General features: G+C 46.4%; 2 protein-coding genes across 3 annotated transcripts; one reads left to right on the top strand and one right to left on the bottom strand.

Moving 5' to 3' along the window:
* Positions 1–229: 229 nt before the first annotated feature.
* LOC146184989 (uncharacterized) lies at positions 230–2849 on the bottom strand. The gene is made up of 2 exons (XM_084605859.1): positions 1161–2849; positions 230–406 (listed from the first exon to the last, which is right to left on the bottom strand). The coding sequence occupies exons 1-2, from the start codon at positions 2847–2849 to the stop codon at positions 230–232; spliced, it is 1866 nt and encodes a 621-aa protein (XP_084461985.1).
* A 5969-nt stretch (positions 2850–8818) lies between these two features.
* LOC146184988 (uncharacterized) lies at positions 8819–16183 on the top strand. Of its 2 annotated transcripts, none has more exons than XM_084605460.1 (3): positions 8819–8933; positions 12910–13082; positions 15749–16183. In XM_084605460.1, exons 2-3 carry the CDS (start codon positions 12938–12940, stop codon positions 15955–15957), a joined length of 354 nt encoding a protein of 117 aa, XP_084461586.1. In that variant the 5' UTR covers positions 8819–8933; positions 12910–12937; the 3' UTR covers positions 15958–16183. The 2 variants fall into 2 exon arrangements, with proteins under 2 accessions (XP_084461586.1, XP_084461585.1); XM_084605459.1 differs by having other exon boundaries at positions 8851–8933; positions 12915–13082.
* Positions 16184–18583: the final 2400 nt, after the last annotated feature.

The raw sequence follows: 18583 nt of genomic DNA, 5'->3' as shown, positions 1-18583 counted from the left end.
CAGCCCTTGTGGGCCGATAGTTCATTTTGCCTGACCACGAATGGTGTGAACTCAGAACTAATGCTGTGCTTTGGTGGCCACCCCTTCCATGCCCAGTTGAGTACACGGGATATTATACGGTCCTTGGCAGAATACGTGGCAATGTGAGCCGCATGGAGTGGGGGTTCTGGAAGAGTGTCCAAGAGCATAATGATCTCAGCTGGGGCCGGATCCTCGGGTTGCTGGTTTGTCAGGGGAATTTGCTGAGGCCGTCCGCGTGGCCCAGCTGTTTTCCAGGCTGGTGAAGGAGAGAGTATTGGTACCCATTCAGAAAAATGGACCAGCGCAGCATCCGAGGGGACAACATCTGCGGCGTCTGGCGGTCTGGTGCAAACAATCCCAGAAGTGGCTTGTGGTCCGTGTGGATCTGAAACGGCCGGCCAATACATAGTCGTGGAACTTTTTTACGCCTGCAACTACTGCAAGTGCCTCTTTATCAATCTGAGCATAATTCCGCTCAGTAGTAGACAGCGTCCTTGAGTAGAATGCAATTGGTGCTTCTCTGCCATCTGGCATTTTGTGACTTAGCACAGCCCCTATTCCATATGGTGAGGCATCACAAGCCAGAATGAGTGGTTTGTTCTCATCAAAATGCACCAAGACCTGGTTGGATGACAGGAGGTGCTTCACATTATCAAACGCTCTCTGCTGTGTGTGACCCCAGACCCAGGGCGCATTTTTGTTCAAGAGCCGATGCATTGGTTCTGCGACAGTTGCCTTATGGGCAGAAATGCATGATAAAAGTTGAGGAGCCCCAGGAATGCCTGTAGCTCTGTCTTGCCTGCCGGACGTGGTGCCTTCACAATCGCTTGAGTCTTCTCCGGCGTTGGATGAATTCCCTCGGCGTCGACTCTAAACCCCAAAAAATCTACTTCAGCCACCCCAAGCTGGCATTTCTCTTTCTTGACCTTAAGCCCCACATCTTGGAACCTTCTGAGAACTTCACGAAGACGACTGAGCAGCTCTTCTTCCGAGGTTCCAGCAACAATGACATCATCAAATTAAGCAACAACCCCACGCACTCCCCGTAGAAGGTTTTCCATGAGACTCTGGAAAATGCCGGGTGCGGTGCTGACCCCAAATTGAAGTCTGTGGACACGGAAAGCTCCCCGGTGAGTTACGATAGTCTGCACTTCCGCCGCTTCCTTGGTCACTGGCAGTTGCTGGTAAGCCTGAGCCAAATCGAGTTTAGCAAACACAGTTGCACCGGAGAGGGACGACAGCACATGGCTCACCACTGGTACTGGATATGCATGTTGCTGCAATGCTTTGTTTATTGTGCACTTGTAGTCTGCACAGATACGGATGTCCCCATTAGCCTTCAAAGGAGTGACGATAGGTGTTTCCCATCTTGCATGATCAACTGGCTCCAGGACCCCTTGCTGAATGAGCTTGTCCAGCTCTGCATCGATTTTTGGACGAAGTGCAAAAGGTACTCTGCGTGCCCTCAGTCGGATTGGCTCAACCTTGGCATTGAGTGCAAACTGCACAGGTGGCCCTTTGTAACACCCCAGTGCTCCATCAAACACTGAACTGAACTCCTGGAATATGTCAGCACTCAAGTGGAATGGCTGGTTGATATGCTGCACTCCTGTAATGTTGATACCCAATGCTGGGAACCAGTCCAGTCCAAGCAGACTTGGACGCTCACCCTTGACAATGATAAGACGTAACAGGCCATCGAAATCCTTAAACTTCACTCTGAACGTGCCATACCCATGCACGGCTATGCGATTGGCCTGGTAATCCTTCATCATGATATCCAGTGGTTTCAGCAATGGCAAACGGCCGCTCGGGAAAATCCGCCTGGCTGTGGCTTCAGATACGAGTGAAAAAGTTGACCCCGAATCCACCTCCATTCGGCATGGATTACCTTCAATTTCGACCACCACATGTACCTTCTTCAGGGCGGGTGCAGGCACATCGTGTATAGCGGTCGCAGTTTGGTCGTCGCAGTAGGAAATATTCGCGCGAGGCGTCCTGCTGTCAGTCTCGGAGTTCTGGCGGTAGTTCCTTGGCTTCCGCGAACGGCAGACCCTCAATATGTGACCAATTTTTCCGCAGCCCCTACACTGGGCGTTCCTGAAACGGCACAGACGACGTTCGTGGGGGCCGCCGCAACCAGCACAGGTGACGCCCCCTGTTCCTTCTGGGTCCGTCCGCTGGGCAGGAATGTTCCGTAGACGCAAGACATCTTCGGTGGCGTCTTGCTCATTATCGACGTCCGAGCTCGTTCCCTGATGTACTGGCTCGATGCGCGGCGTGGTTAGACCTGGACGGACGCTGCGGTTAGCTTCCCGGTCGATGGCCTCGGCAGCGGTTGCCTCCTCCACAGCACTAGCGAGGGTCACTTCTTTCTTGGCCAAAAGTTGTCGCTTTACCTTGTCGTTCCGCAACCCGAAAACAAAACGGTCTCGAAGCGCGATGTCCAGGGTGGTGAAATTACAATGCTGCGCCGTGGTTCGAAGGGCAGCAAGGTAGGCGGCCACCGGCTCTCCCTGTGCCTGGTCGCGTCGGTGGAACTCGTATCGCCTTGCGAGCTCCGGCGGCCTCGGGGCCAGGTGCTCCCTGAGCACGGCGAGTATTGTTTCGAACGGGGTATCTCCGACCTGGGCCGGCGCGACGAGCGCTTTCACCAACTGAAAAGTGGCGGAGCCGCAACGACTAAGGAACGTGGACCGCTTTTTCCCGCCGTCTGTTATACCTTGCGCATCCAGGAAGAACTCGAAACGCTGTGCATAATCTTCCCAGTCCTCGGGGCGGGACAAGTCGAAAACTTCAATGTAGCCCTCGCTGGCGGTGGCGGCCATGCTGCACAGGTGGGCGTCCGCGATGTCAACTTCCCTTAGCCGCAGCAGAAACGACGTCGACCCAGTATCCCATCCTCGTCGCCAATGTTACGTCGGGTTCACAACATTTTATTTAACTTCGTCCGGCCCCAGCCGTGACAACACACAAGAAAAAACACACACCGCATTCCACTGCACCGCTGATATATTTGACGCCAGTCTCCCACGCCTGGTTACTCGTCTGGAGCACACTCGCACCACACCGCGGCAGGAACGCGCAACTGCCCCACCGCTAAACTCCGAACACAACACTTATTTTAGGCCCTTCTTTTCTACTACTGAAGTCGATAATTTTACTTCTGATTAAAAGAGTTTCGGTTACTAAATAGGCCATCACTATATATATTTCAGCGTTACTGACGATGACGACGAGCTTAACCAGTTTCGATGGTATGATGGGTCCGATACACAGGGAGAAAGGTTGGCCCATTTTTTTTTTAGAGAAGTCAAATATAGGCAAGAAGTGTAGAAGAATATCCACAAGAGTACGGCGTTGAGGTGAGCTCAGATTGGCTCTGATCATGTGGAAGAGTGAAGATTCATCAGCGGCCGGAGGTACAAAGGCAGTCGTAGCATCTGTGACCAAAGCAACGACGCAGGGCGCATCGGGTCCACATGAGGTAAGCTTCAATCAAGTTGGTAAAACTGTAGGCTCTGAAGATTGGTGAATTGTCCATAACGAGACACTACCGAGGTGTACGGAGATAATACAATGAGGAATAATAACATTTTTCTTGAGGCATTCTGGGTGAATTGAGTGCACCACTGCCTGAAAGTGGTCTGGTCAGTAAGTGGAGCGGGCACTGGGACGAACATGGTAGACAAGAGTTGAACTACTATGTCTTCGGTAATACCAAAAACAGTTTCTTCGCGTTGCGGCAGCTTACAAAGAGACTTTGCAGATGGGCACCGCCAGAATAAATATATTCACTTTGGCAGTCCACGGCAGCACCACAAGACTTCAAAACGTCCATTCCTAAAATGATGACATGCGTAGAGTGGGGTAGGACGAAGCATTCGGCTTGAAAAATTGCACCACCCACAGGCACTTGCACACTACACACATCCAGAGGCCGAAACACCTTTCCAGTAACATTGCAAAATGTTGAAGCACGATCGTATTAAAGCATCAATTTTCGTCCCAACAAGCACCTAAATGCATTACTCATCACAGACACAGTCGCACCCGTATTCACCAAAGCTAATAATGTACACACACCATCAATGTACACACGAATTTTGTTTTTGAGCGTTACAGTTGAAGGGGGATATTGACTCACAGCAAATTTTCAGCGGCATCACCCCTAATTGGTCTCGCTGGTTAGTTTTTTGTGACGAGGTCGTACGGAACGCCGCCGTGGTGATGGAGAACGGCGCGCGAAGCAGGTGGAGGGGCAACACTTCGATCAGATGCGGGGAAATGGTTGCGTAGATACGCGTTCGGGACGTTCGGGTAATATGCACGCGTAGGATTTGATTGTTGCAAAACTAGTCCATATTGCCGATTGTTGGGTACCGTTGCAGGCGCCGGCAGTAGTGCGGCAGTACCTGGCGATGTGACCTTCGAGGCCACAGGGGTAGCAGATCGGTGCGGGAGGTAGAAATCCTGCTGTTGATAAGAGCCAGGAACAGCACGAAGCGTCGTAGTTGCGGCTGAATTCTCGTGCTGCTCAGTAAAACAGAACAACGGTAATTGCGTGAGGCGAAGTCATACCTTTGGGCATCGAACAGCGACGAAGTCGGGTTGGCGAAATGCAAAGGCGGTATTAAACGCATATGTCATGAAGGGTATATTGTCACATTTCTTATGCCCCGCATCCACATAGATGGCTAACGTGTTGGTAAGCGTTCCGTTAACGCGCTCAGTCAAGCCATTTTTCTGGGGATGGTATGGCATCGACTGTAGGGATGTTACGGCGCATAAATGCATGATCTCTTCAACAGCATCAGCGCTGAATTGACGGCCCTATCAGTGATGACAATTCTTGGCGGCCCGTGTCGTAAGAGTGCAGCAGGAAAAGCGCCACTTGCGCCGTAGCAGATGGAACAGAGGCGGTTCCATCCAAGGACTTCGGAAACGGACCTATGAGGCCAGTGTCTACTTGACCGTAAAGGGGTCTTCACAGGGTGTAGCAAGCCAGATGAAACTGTGGTGGGATGTTTGTGGCGTTGATATGGCTTGCAACTGGCAACGTATTGTTCAATCGTCGAGCGCATTCTGGGCCAGTAGAATCTTTCTTGAACATGGTGAGTGTTCGAACCGATTCCAGATGCCCAGAAGTCGGATCATCGTGCATGGAACGCAATACGTCAGTGCAAAGCTTCTTGGGAACCATGAGAAGGTATCGCTGGCTGACAGGGGAGTAACTCTTTTTCTATAGGAGGTCATCACGCCCACAAAAACGGATTGCAGCTCTGCTGGCTTGGGTGGCGACAAAGAGGGGCTGCAGAACGCTCCAAAGCATGATATGATGCCAGACACCGGCGTGTCGCATACTCTATAGGTGATTAAGTCTGGCTGTGGCGTCCAATTAGGCGCCGCGGCCTACACAAAAAACGCTTGGCCCACTATGACGGGCCCTATGTTTTGGACAAACGGATCAGTGATTTCACTTATGAAATATTCCGCCTGACTGCATCTGAACCGAGCTGAGTCAGGTTGCCTATCTGAAGCCGTCTCAGCCTCGCACGACTCATGAACATGCCCAGAGGTCTTCGGCTGAGTAAAGTACTGATGACGACGACGTATTGGGTTGCAGAAGAGAGGAAAGAAGCGATAGTGTTTAGAGCTGGTAGGCCTTGCCTTGTTCCGCTTCCATCGGTACTGTATATATATATATATATATATATTTATTTATTTATTTATTTATTCAAACAGGATGTCACACAACGTTCCCGATTATCTATTTTGTTCAAACAACAGTTGCGGACGATGGACCGTCCTTCTTCAGGGTAGAATTGAGAATTCTCAATTCTACCCTGAAAAAGGACGGTCCACCGTCCGAAACTGTGGTTAGAATAAAATAGATAATCGGGAAAGTTATGTGACATCCAGTTTGAATTTATAACTATGGCCCATTAGTCACAAGCAAACCATGTCTATATATATATACACACCTGTATTACTGTATTATCCCTTTTCCCTGCACGTATACCTGCTGCGTTATAAGAAGTCCACCCTTCTTACTCAGCTAATAAAGTTTATTGTCTCTCACTCACCGCACCTGCTTCAAAACGCGTCAGTTTGAAGAAAAAGATATGAGACAATTGCACTAATTAAAGTTCGCTACAACTCCGTAAATTGTTTTTGCCAAATTTAACCATTCAGATTTCCTTTAAAATGGGACCATTTCCTAGACGGTACATAACGGTACCAACAGAAGTAGCCGGATCCTGAAAAATGGTGCTAACAAGCATCGAGAGCATAAAAATCGTGTTTGTGCAATCCCAATTTACGGCACTGTATTCTAGATAAGCTTGGAAAATGAAGAAGTGAGTGCGGACAGCATGGAAATATTCGAGTCCACTTCGCTCTAGACGAGATCGCGTCCGGCTAAAATCACCCTTATTAATTCGAATTCAGTGGCAGTAGTTTCATTATTTACATAGCAGACTTCACTCAATCAAATTTCATGGTTTGCTTGCTGGTCGCGACGCCAAACGCATCGTGAAGTATAATCCGATTGGGAAAGTGTTCCTTGCTAAAGGTGCAATGCGCTGTGCATGACCTTGTGTTAAAGCGCCTTATCCCTGCTGAGAAGACATCCTGTATTTTCTTTCTTGAAATCTAATAGCGCCGGACACTTCATCCCAGGAACCTCAAAGGAAGCCTTTTTTTTTTGTTTATTGCCTCAGGACATAACGAAATATGTAAAAAATTTAAAGGGTTATGAAATGAAAGAAAAAAGCTTGGCTGTTGTAATAAAGTTCGAGAGAGGGCGATAATAAGGCCTTTGCGTCCAAGCAATGTACGAAGATGAGTTGTTCGCCCACTGCCACCAGGTGCCGAATTCTCGTCGGCTTCAGTGCCGGGCAAACCCATAACAAGTGGTGAATATCTGCCTCATTATTTCATGATTTGCCGATAGGACATCCTGGACGTTGACATAAATATCGATATTGAGGCCATATTCGTATTACAGCAGGTGTGAGGGCAACCCCGACCCGGATCCTCCGTAGCGCAACCTCCTCTGCGTGGGTAAGAGCGATGGGGAAGGCTTTGCTCCGACCTTTAAGATACCCTGTAGGCGTAGTATACTGTAGAAAAAGATTGCGCAATGTGGGTGTAATTGAACATTTTCGGCAGAAAAGAAAAAAAGAGTGTAAACCTTTGGTAGCCTTGTCAGGCATCTTATTTTAACAATCGCTTTCCAAGCGTGGCTCACGAAAGAACAAGGAAGCGATGTGATGCGGGACCACCTTTTGTTTTGCTCTTAACAATGCCGATTGCCTCACGGACGTCTCCGAGCTAACATTACTCCTCGAGACGCAACGGTCGCATAAACGAAGAAAACGCGTTCTTCACGCGATGTAGCCATGAGATATAGACAGGGTCTCGAAGGCTACCGCGCTCTCAGCCTTCGCCCAGAGTGCACGCAAAGGCGTTTTTAAGCTAATCTCTTCCGCGACATCGCAGCGAGCGGAAGGCTACTCGCTCGCTCGCTCTCTCTCACGGCCGGCTGTGTGATGCATTCAAGATTAACCTTAACCTCAATATGTGCTGCGTTCATTGAGTAGTTACCATACGAATTGCAGAGAGGATATTCGCTATTTTTGGAAATAAATAGTAAACTGAATGTTTAGTGGGTCTGTGTTTGTCCCAGGTTGACCAAATTGCTATATTTGAGGAATAATGAGGAGTTATATGCCAAGAAAGGGTAATAACTTCCCTCACCCTATCTTCGCTTTTTTTTTTTATTCTTCCTAATGGGTCTAAAGCTGCAAATCGAGCATGATTGAATTAAGCCTGAGTCGAGCTGACAAAGGTGAATGATGCTTTCGCAATATTCCAAGAAATTTGTATTTGAATACAAATTATGATACCGACAAAGGAGTAGATCAAGAGTGCAACTGGTTATAACATTTTCGTGGTATTGTATTGGTTTGTATTGGTTTATGAGGTTTAACGTTCCAGCCATTTTATGCTATTTCGACTACCAGGTGTTCTTTAACATGCGCTGACATCGCACAGCAAACAGGCGCCTTGCTTTTCGCCTGCATCGAAAAGCGGCCGCCGCGGCCGGGATTCGATCCCAGCCCTTGGATACAGCAGTCGAGCACCCTAACCACTGCACCACCACGGCGAGGCCCGGCGCTGTATTGAGTAAAACGCACTTCATTTAAACAAATTATCTGCACACTACAGAATGCGCAATTTTATTTCAGTGTGCATTTTGTAATGCTTAAGTCTTGTTTTTCGTTTTTTTTTTTTTTTTTTTTTTTTTTTTTCAGCCGGTAATATCTACATATGAGCATTCTTCGAGGTAAGAACTGCACTCTCGAACGCGGAAGAAAAAGCATATATAAAGGGTAAAGAAGATGTTTTAGGCTAAGCTTTGTGGCGCCCGAAGCAGCACTCGAAGCCACTCGGCTAATATTAGCCGCTCCACTCGCCGGACACCTAGACTCATTTACGCATCTTTCCTCTAGCGACCTTTGAGCGAAGCTTCTGTTTGCTCAACTTGACCTTGGAGCTCAGGCTCGTGAAAACAAAACGGGCCGCGCATGTGTCACCAATCGAAATCGAATACATAAGAGCCCGAATGAGGCCTAGACAAGAGTGGCGACACCGTTCCAGGAATACATTTCGCAATGCGTCATCCCGTGGGACTTTTGTGCTTCAACCAACGTCACGAGTGAGGCAAATGGTAAGCGGCAAGCTGAGAGAGCAATGCGAGAGAGCAGCTCGACTTCTTTCGTGCTCTCTCCATCCCCTTGAAGGTTTCGAAATGAGGAAGAGAGAGCGGTGCGGGTGTCGCTGAGGAACTCTGTGCGCATTCAACACCGAGCACGCAACGCTGACACACATCGTTTAGTGTTTTCCAGGTGAGCACTTGCTTATTCTTCTGATTTTCCGAGCAAAGCTTCGAACTATACAGTGCCGCAGTGCTCCACGTGCCGAGCCTGCTTCGATTGTGTATGAAAGATCTGTGCACCCATTTGCTGTCTAACGATGCTGCGATTAAGAGCGGGGTGCTCGTGGTTTGGTCGACTTCTTCCACGATTTTCTTTTTGAAACGCCAGAACAGCGGTGTGATGCCATGAGAATTTTTTTTTTTGTGAGAGTTTATTGGGATGTCGTGATTGCTAGCAACTCAAAACGAAGCTACAATAAAACAAAGATCGAGGCAGCACGAAGCGTCCCGTTCGTGCAGCTGCCCCACGGATTACACCGGGTTTGTTTCCGCAAGACGCGCTGTTAAGTGTTGACAGCAAGCGGATAACGAGTGGCTGGTCGGTTTTTTATCTTAGTTCTGGTTTTTCGGCTGTCAATATGCGAGTGTGTAAATTAGCGACGGAGGTTACTTGGTGAACGCGAATACTTTAGAACGGATAAATAAACAATGCTATAATCATCCCATTCGCATGTACTGCGCTAGCACGCGCACAACAAAGGCGAGCGATACAAGACCGCATAGGGCCGCGTCCTGTTGCTTAACCCTACATTGCTAACTATACTTCCTCAAACGAAGGGTAGAGCTTGTTTTTGCGGGGATTTTTCGTCGAGAAGGAAACGCCTAGTACCTGTATGTTGGCGTCGCTTTTCTTCACTTTCCTCGTTTTCTTCTTGCTTTTCGATTTTTTTTTTGCGCGCGATCTTTTCGCAAGGGAAACTTTATCGCAGAACGTGGAGCATTATGCAGGCCACGCTATTGTCCCATATTGTGCTCGCTTAGTATGCTCGCTGAGCACCCTGGCAAGCTTGATGTACCGCACGTGCTGTGAGGAGTCCAAGGTCTCGGCTTAGACCCATTAGCGCCGGCCTTTTCCTCACGCCCCCGGTGGGTGCAGTTAGGGCACGGATGATTGTGCAGCTAAAAGAACAGTGAAAGGAATGCCTTGGACACGAAGTTATTGCAAGTGTCCGTGACTGATCGATTTGTTCTTGACGGCGCCTTTTTATAACCGCGACGGGCCAGACAGAGGCTTCATGTAATTGGTGTCCGTTGGAGACTTAATATTACGCAGATGCTCTAAGTTTACGTATTTTAGCCGAATCTTTTCTTACATTCTCAAAACATCTCACTTTCCATTGTTAAAGCTTGGAAACGCACTTGTCATCGCACTCCCGTGTTTACTTTGGTCAGCTTCACTATTTTTGGATATTATGCCGCGTAAACATAACGATTGTTACAGCACTGCTATTCAATTACTAGTTTCCAGCAGCGCAAAAACACAGCGTAAAAAAATGCCCGTCTAAAGACGGTCAAAAGCTTCCCCATACTGACGGATAATTACCGGGTCGTTACATGCATTACATGGACTATGCCGCACCTCCATGCACATGTTGTTTGCAACCAGCAAGTAGTGCAAAAGTAAAAATAAAACGTTTAAAAACAAAATTATTTGACAAGGAAGGGCTTTCCAAGCTCCATTCGGGGCATGTCTGTCATCACTAATGCGCAACTATATTAATCCAATAAACTATTTCCGCTTTTCTGCTGAGATATAGAGATGAAACCGGTGTAAGAGGCTGCTTTAAAGATGCGTCGGCAGGAAATCATCTGCATTAAAATACATGAAATGAGCAAGTAGATCTATCTTAAATTAAGAAAAGCTCAGTATATGTTACTGTTATTTGTTTTTAACGTAAAGGAGATTAAATGATTCACCTTTTCAGACCGAAATGATAGGATTATCAGACACCTGATGGGACATTTCTGTGGAACCAGTTGGATCTACCGTCGATGGTTGCTTCGACTCTTTCACCCAAGCCGAAGCTCTACACACTAAACAATTATTATTATTATTATTTCTTTTTTTTTTTTTTTGGGGGGGGGGGGGGGAGGGAGGGGGAGAAGCTGGTATGTGGTCCTGCTGGAGGGCAGCTGGCTTCCCCGCTGCGTCCTTCTTTTGTTCTATTACTGCGAGGTCTTACAGCGGGTGACGGCCTTGTGGAAAGTGGGTGGGTGATGGATGGAGAGAAAGCCGGGGTGAGTTGTAGGTGGTGGATAGATGTAGTTGGGTGGGCATCACTCTATTAGACGAGTGAGGATTTTTGAAAGTGCAATAACATCCATACGCAGTACAAAATTGACGAATAAAAATTGTTACAACGAGCCCCACCTGTAGTATTACAGGAAAGCATTCAAGGGAGTTGATGACAAACACCGAGGGTGCAGCTCCTTATAAGCTTACTTCTGGCGATGAACGTAGGTTAGGGTTGTATTCGCGATAAGGATCTTAACCGGCTTCATGACTGCTTGCGAGCCAGGTGAAGGCCAGCAAAGTTTGCCTTGACGCCGTAACTGGTGTCAGTACCTCCGACGAAGATTGCGAAGGCGCTCCCTGCTTCTTACTGGCGTTCTCATACTTTAAGGGTGGTATTTTACTCGCACTGCCGGCATTTCAGAAGAGGCCCAAAATTACTTACAGCATTATTACAGTCAACATGCCGATATTGAACAGCACGAAACATTAGCGAAAGCATTGTGCAAAACATGCAACACGTGCCAAGATAAATATCAGACCTCAAAGAGACGAAAATGCTCTTTTGGTTCTCATCCTTTTATAGTTTTTATTCCCCACGCTTCCGTCAACACGGCCATAAATTTCCCTCTCAAGGCTATGAAACGTGAATTCCAGTTTGTGTACAGCGAATATACCGATATTGAATAATATTGCTATGAAGCGTGTGTTTCATATGCTTGTCGAGATTTTCAGCTTAGTTCACGTATTTTACTAGAGCATAATGCCACCATGCATAGGAGCAACCGCGCTTAGTTTTAAATTCGTGAGGCCTGAAGGACCCTATATATATATATATATATATATATATATATATATATATATAGAGAGAGAGAGAGAGAGAGAGAGAGAGAGAGAGAGACACAGCAACAGCACTACAGTGTCTGCAAAATGTTTCGTTTATATTCGCAATAACAATAATACCTTAATAATATATTAATGAAAGTCATGTTAATAATCTGCTATTTGTTGATGAGATTTCATTGCTAAGTAACTCGGAAAGACGAACTGCAATACATGATATAGGAACGTACACAAGCAAAGAACAGAGGATCGATAATTAATGCGAACAAATATTAAATAACGCTGGACAGTGTCGGAAGGGCATGTCAGTAATCGATAGGTAGTGAAGCACTGAACAGGCCAGGGAATACATCTATTTGAGGCCAGTAGTAGTAACTCACCCGGACCGTGCGAGTGAAATAACTAGAGGAATTAGAATATGGTGGAGTGCATTGGCAGGCACTCTGAGATCATATGTACTAGCTTGTGAGTATCCTTGAAATGTGCAACAATTGTATATTGCCGGTATTGACATACGGTGCAGAAACATGGCAGCTAACGATAAAGGCTTACACTAAATAGAGGACAACGCAGTCAGAAGTGGGAAAGAAGTGGATCAGTGTAACGGTTAGGAGAAGGGAAGAGAGCAGAGTGGACCAGGAAAGAAAGACTAGTTAACGTTCTGCTAGTCGAGATCAAGAAGAAGAAATGGGCAGGACATTTAACGACAAGGCAAAATACTCGATAGTCGTTAAAGGTAACGGATGGATCTCAAGAGAGAGAGAAAGCGGAGCAGGTGGCGCCAAAGTCAAGTACCTGACGGATGAGATTAGGCAGCTTACGTAGAGAGGGCGACAGGTATCACATCACAGTATAGCTTGGAGCAAGATGAGGGAGGTCTTTCCAATTAGCAACCTCCTTTCGCGAGAGCATGGCGCTCACATGCGGTAACAGTGAGAGGTTTCGTAATATTAGCAGAAGAGCCTTTTCAGGAAAGGCTCATATTGTGGGTGATACAAACTAATTATCAGTTTTCTCTTTTTTTTTTTAGGCCAGATTGACAACCAGTTCCTTCCACAATGAGTCGCTATGTGTTGGTGCTGGCCTGCGTGGCCTTAATCGCGGCGCTTACGTCGGCGGCGCCAGCCAAAAATGACAAGGAAGAGCCTGTCGACCCTTCCTCTGGCCCAACCGGAGGACTCCTGGACGCCTTCAAGGCGGCCGGTAAGTTTCCGAGGGCTCTCCCGACCCGAGGAGACTCTTAACTAACACCACACTAGAGCCATCAACCCGGAGCGACAAACTTTCTTACCCCGATCACTAATTCTCGCTCACGTCCTCAAGATTCTGACCGCAAGAAGCACTGGGTATCCTAGGTGATTACAGTTTTTTGTTTGTTTGTTTCTCTAAGAACATTAAGGTTTTTCAGTCCTGCATGTTCTTCTAGAAATATTTTCGTCAGAGATGTCTTCGTTAAGGCTAATATATTCTCATGGAGTTTATTTCTTGCTTTCAAATTTTCCTTCCATGTTTATGAGTGGCATAAATGAGACTAAATGTTTACATAATAATATATAATTTGATGGGCGGGTACCTCGATGACAAGCAGCAGCACGCAGTTTATTGATGCAGGAATAACATTATTCAAAAATTGCTTTGTTAGCAGGGCGTTAGGAGGGTTCAGGTGAGATATCGTAATATTCTGCTTGTAAGCATTAAGTCACGCTAAGATTTCTTTTTGCTAGCAGGAAGACCATAAGAAATAAAGAGAGAGAACGCGCTGTACTATTCGTTTGTAGGGAAAAGACTCAGTTCTCGACAGTTGGACCAGAGGTTTTGCTTATCAGTTACGGCCGTTTGCTCTTTAGCCCAAAAAGCACTGAAGACGGCCCGTTTAGATTGTTCAACCTGGGCGCTTTAAGGGCCTGCGGTTCAGGGGACACACACACAAAAAAAAATAATGGAGAAATACTCCTCGCCAGCATTCCTGATGATGGGCGCTTATTTGGCTCACTTCCTACATAGTGCTAAACAGACAAAGCGAGACGGGCGCTACTGTCTCACTGTGTCCGTGTCGTTCTATGTGGCAAGTGAACCGTCAGCAACTCATCCAAACTTCCATCCTGGCTTATTTGGCGAGATGCGAAAACATAGTCACGTGCAGGCTAACGCTATTTAAGTGGAACAAAAGACCGAAGAAGAGGACGAACAAAGCAGGTAAAAGAAAGCCACGGCCATTTCTTCTGCCACGCATAGTCGCGGCACACGTCTGCATTTCCAACTTAAAATTATCATGGGCGAATTCGCACCCTTCCAAGAAAATGTAATGCATACAACCTACATAATTTTACAAAAAAAAAATATTATTAAAGATTGCCTTAAACACTGATAATCTCTATATTGCCAATGACTTCAAATATTCACTCAATTACGCGAAATTATTAACGGGTTGGTATAGTCATATACCAAACTGCGCCACTATTGCCGATCCGCGGAAGATTCCACCATGCTTCGGTGACAGAACTGTGTGAGCACACGAGCGATTTTATTTTCTTCTCCGCTTTTCGCATCTCAAAAAGGGTGCTGCCCAATTCAGCACCTTTTCATGTGCTATACTCTATCTCGCAGTACAGCCTTGGCGATACTAATTTTCATTGCTTTCAACCGTACATTAATTACTGACATCGTTATCACCCTCATCCACACTGTATTATCACCACATCTCCTCTATTATCGTTTTATTTTCCTTTTTTAAGATAGGTCATTTACCTTTAAGTCCATTCAAGGTAACATTACAAGACGGAGTTCGATCAGTTTAGCGAAAGAATTGCGGTAAAAAATGCAAGATGTGGCAATATAAATACTAGTCCTCAAATAGAGGCAAGTGCTCTTCGTTATTTCCCCCTTTTCTCGTTCCTTCTTCACCATATATCCATTACCACAGCCAATAAAGTTCACTCTCAAGCTTATGCAACGAGATTGCAAGGTTGTGTATCCTGCGCGCTGTGACTCACCCTCTACACTCGCAACATTTCGTACACCCGGCTTTAGTGGTTCAGTTAGAGTTCGAGACTACTAAGCCGGAGTACCCGGGTTTAATTCCGGCCGTGGTGGCTGCATTGCCCGTGCACACTGCAATGCTCGTGTACTGTGCGATGTCAAGAAAACCCAAGTTGTCGAAATTATCCGGTGCCCCCAACCACGGTCTTCCCCATAGGATGAGTCGCTCAAAGGCTTTTAGCCCCATAAACTAAACTAGACTAAATATAACATTAATTATCGGGGTTGCGAAAGCTGCGGTTGCGAGGAGAGAATCGACTGTCTCTTGCTTGAGTGCTCTGCTTTTGCGAGCGAAAGACATATACGCTGCGTTGTGCTCTGGACCACCTCGATCACCGCCCTTTAACAGAGGATAAGACCTTCGACCCGTGGCCACAGCAGTCGACTTCCCTTAAGACCTACAAGGCACTATTTTTTTTTCTTAAGATTGCTGGCTTGAGCGACAGCTTGTGACTGTGTTTCTCGCCCTTTTCTTTCCCACTTTTAATCCCTTAATTCCTATTCCCCAGTGTAGGGAAGCAGTACAACTGGAACACCTCTTCTGGTTAACATTCCTGCCTCCCCTCCCCCGCTTAATCTATCAATCTGCAACATTAATTACGACATATTCTAGCCTCCTTCTTCAGTTTCCAGTGTATGGCAAAGCAATAAACCAAAGTTTATTATCTTAGCTTTTCCCTAAATAATTTTCATCTCAAAGAGCATCTTTGGCGCTGACTGCGCCTTTCTCACATGCTCCATTCGCCTATGCTAAGGACACTAACTACAATCAATCAATCAATCAATCAATCAATCAATCAATCAATTGTCAATTCTACTTGCTCGCGCAGGTGGCCAGCTGCAGCGCGTGGCCGACGGATTCCCGCTGAGCTTCAACAACGCGGCTTCTCGCTTCCAAACGTGGGTCGAGGGCGCCGGAAGCACCGTTGGAAAGTCGGCCACCGACACCTTCGGCTTCACTAGGCAGCTCTTCAAGCCCCTGCGTACAGAGGACGTCCAGCCACCCTCGTCCTCCGGCTCCTCCAGCCCTTCTTCCTAGTAGCTTCCCTCCCAAAAGCTTTTACATGACATACCCAAGCATGCTTGATCCAGCCGAAACAGTTTTCGCCACCCAATACAAATAATTCGATGATCGATAATCACGATAAAACGATAATCAACGTACGCCAAAGGCGCTGTGTAGCCTTGTGATGAAAATCGTGAGTCGTTCCGTTCACTTCTCTCCGTATTTTTGCTCATAGAGATGTTTCATGAATAAAGACATGTTGTGATATCTATGGAAATGCATTTTTTGGCCACCGCGCAAGGTCTCTGCAGGTTTGTACGCAAAAAGAGCCTACGTTGTCTTGTTTACAGATATCGGGCACGCAGTGTTCATTTGAGTACTCAAGTGTGAAAACGCTTAGTAATGAAGCAAGGAATGCAATACGAATGACTCAAATCTAATTCCTTCAGGCACCCATTATGTTCTGCTATCGACCAATATTTTGAAAGTTTGGGCACGTGTACTTTGAAAATGCGTATGAACCGTGCAGGAATTTAAGAAATTTAGAACGTCGCATATCTTTACGCTCAACAAATTACAGACTTAGCGAATGCACGGCCGCTGCAAGAAGAAAATAAAGACGGCAGCTGGCGGTGGCACGTGAAGACACGGCTGGCTATTTTGTTCGGGCCTAGACCGCCTCAGCTGTCTCGTCCTGAGGTCTTCGACATGCAATAGTGCCGGCTATCACCCGACATATAAAACCCCGCTTTAACCAAGCCGTATTAACATGCCTGGGTATATCCTAGGTGTAGCGTGCCGGACTCCATCGACATCCAAGGGCAATGGAAGGTTGATTCCGTCTTCCCAACTCAAATCAGCTACCTGAGTTGACATATCTCCCAACTTTCTGCTATCATGTGGTCTCGATAAGTCGCACCACGACAGGCTTTAAGTAATAAAGCCGGGCGTGACTCGCACAAATTCATCGACGAATCACTGCCTGACCAAGACAGCTGGAAGCTACCACCTGGCAGCGCTGTGCGTTAATCTTTTGCTCACAAGTATGCCTGCGCCAGATTTTCTGAATAATGAAATATTTAACGCTATCGCGTTAAAAAGTAAGCACGAGGTATGTCGGGAGCAAAAGTGGTATAGAACACTCAGCCAGTGACAGAGCTCGGGAAAACTGCGTAAAAATGCCGCCTAGCGACAGCGCAAGAGACAGCGACATGCATGTGGATAAAATGGGACAGTGCCACTATTGTTCCAATCACAGATAGCCATTGCTAGATGAAGTTGGCATGCAGTTTTCGCAAGCTCCGCCACCGGCTGAGTGTTGTATACCCCTTTTGGTCACGACTGTACGTAAGCAAGGCCCCAGAATACAAAAGCTAGCCCTTGCGTTTCTTACGTCTCTCTCTCTCTCTCTCTCTCTCTCTCTCTCTATATATATATATATATATATATATATATATATATATATATATATATATATATATATATATATATATATATATATATATAAGCGGAGCTTATAAGTCTCCCTCAATATATATATATATATATATATATATATATATATATATATATATATATATATATATATATATATATATATATATATATATATATATATATTGAGGGAGACTTATAAGCTCCGCCGGTAAAACGCTATGGCGCGGCAGAGACCCCCTTGCCGTGCTTCGTTCACTTGACTTTATTTCCTTAAAGACCTCTCTCTGGAGGCATTACATAAGGGGTGGGTTTACAGACATGAAAAAATACAAGCACAGGTGGTTGCGTTTGAAAATAAAATTTTAAGGCTTCAATAAATGATGATTTGCATTCGTTCGCCTGCCTTTTGCTACTCACTTAATCAATAACCCCATATTTCTGCCTCCCACACAGCATACAGTCCGAAGCTAGCATTCATTATGAGAAAGTTCACCCGACATAAAGGCCCGCTTTTACCAAGCCTTAGAAATGTATACCTAATTGCCCTAGAGAAGCGTATACCTGAACCAGTTGACATCTCCTTCCAGTTCTGTCATATTAGGCATTACACAGTTCGCCGACCAATCAGGGCCATAATATATACCACCGTCCAGAGGCAAGTCCGTGATTTTCCGCTCAAAACGACGATGCCGGATTTTCTGGAGAAAGTGCCCTTTAAAGCTATCGCGTAGATAGAAAGTTCCTCAAAGTGAAAAACGAAAGCGGTAATCACAGAAAAATGAGTAACTACATAATAAGAGCGCTCGTTTCCATGTTACACTTTTAATTGAAACCTATGTTATCAAGAACGCCGTTGGCTGCATTGCTCGGCCCGCGTAACGAGCCACGAACGGTATAGCTTCATTACTGAGCCTTATTACATGCGCGTTTGCACGAGTAACTCGCGGAAAGCTCATCATTTCAGGTTTAAAGATATTAAAAGTACTTCATGTTCAGGTACAGCAACCACAACTTGCAGGTGGCCTATGTATCTTGCCGCAGCGAATCATCTCTGTACACAGAACAGCGGCAGATTTCATAGCGATAATTAATCATTCGGCGCTGATGAGCCCGAAGTTTGAATGAGTTTGCTCTTCAGCCGTTAATTATTTGCCGGAGGGCCGTGCAGTTCGTTCTCCCCACCCAAATGAAACCGTCGTGAGGGCTCGGCGTCGCCATGATA

The sequence above is a fragment of the Amblyomma maculatum genome, chromosome 6, assembly GCF_055883805.1.
Source record: "Amblyomma maculatum isolate TAMU_Amacu chromosome 6, ASM5588380v1, whole genome shotgun sequence".
Taxonomy (NCBI): Eukaryota; Metazoa; Arthropoda; class Arachnida; order Ixodida; family Ixodidae; genus Amblyomma; species Amblyomma maculatum.
This window is presented reverse-complemented; position numbering and strand designations above follow the sequence as displayed.

What these genes read in the sequence shown, in the direction of transcription:
- LOC146184989 (XM_084605859.1), bottom strand. Translation starts at nt 2,849, where the DNA reads ATGGCCGCCACCGCCAGCGAGGGCTACATTGAAGTTTTCGACTTGTCC. An exon ending in CGGCGGAAGTGCAGACTATC is followed by an intron (nt 407 to 1,160) that starts GTAACTCACCGG and finishes CGGCCGTTTCAG; the next exon opens with ATCCACACGGACCACAAGCC.
- LOC146184988 (XM_084605460.1), top strand. Translation starts at nt 12,938, where the DNA reads ATGAGTCGCTATGTGTTGGTGCTGGCCTGCGTGGCCTTAATCGCGGCG. An exon ending in GGACGCCTTCAAGGCGGCCG is followed by an intron (nt 13,083 to 15,748) that starts GTAAGTTTCCGA and finishes TTGCTCGCGCAG; the next exon opens with GTGGCCAGCTGCAGCGCGTG.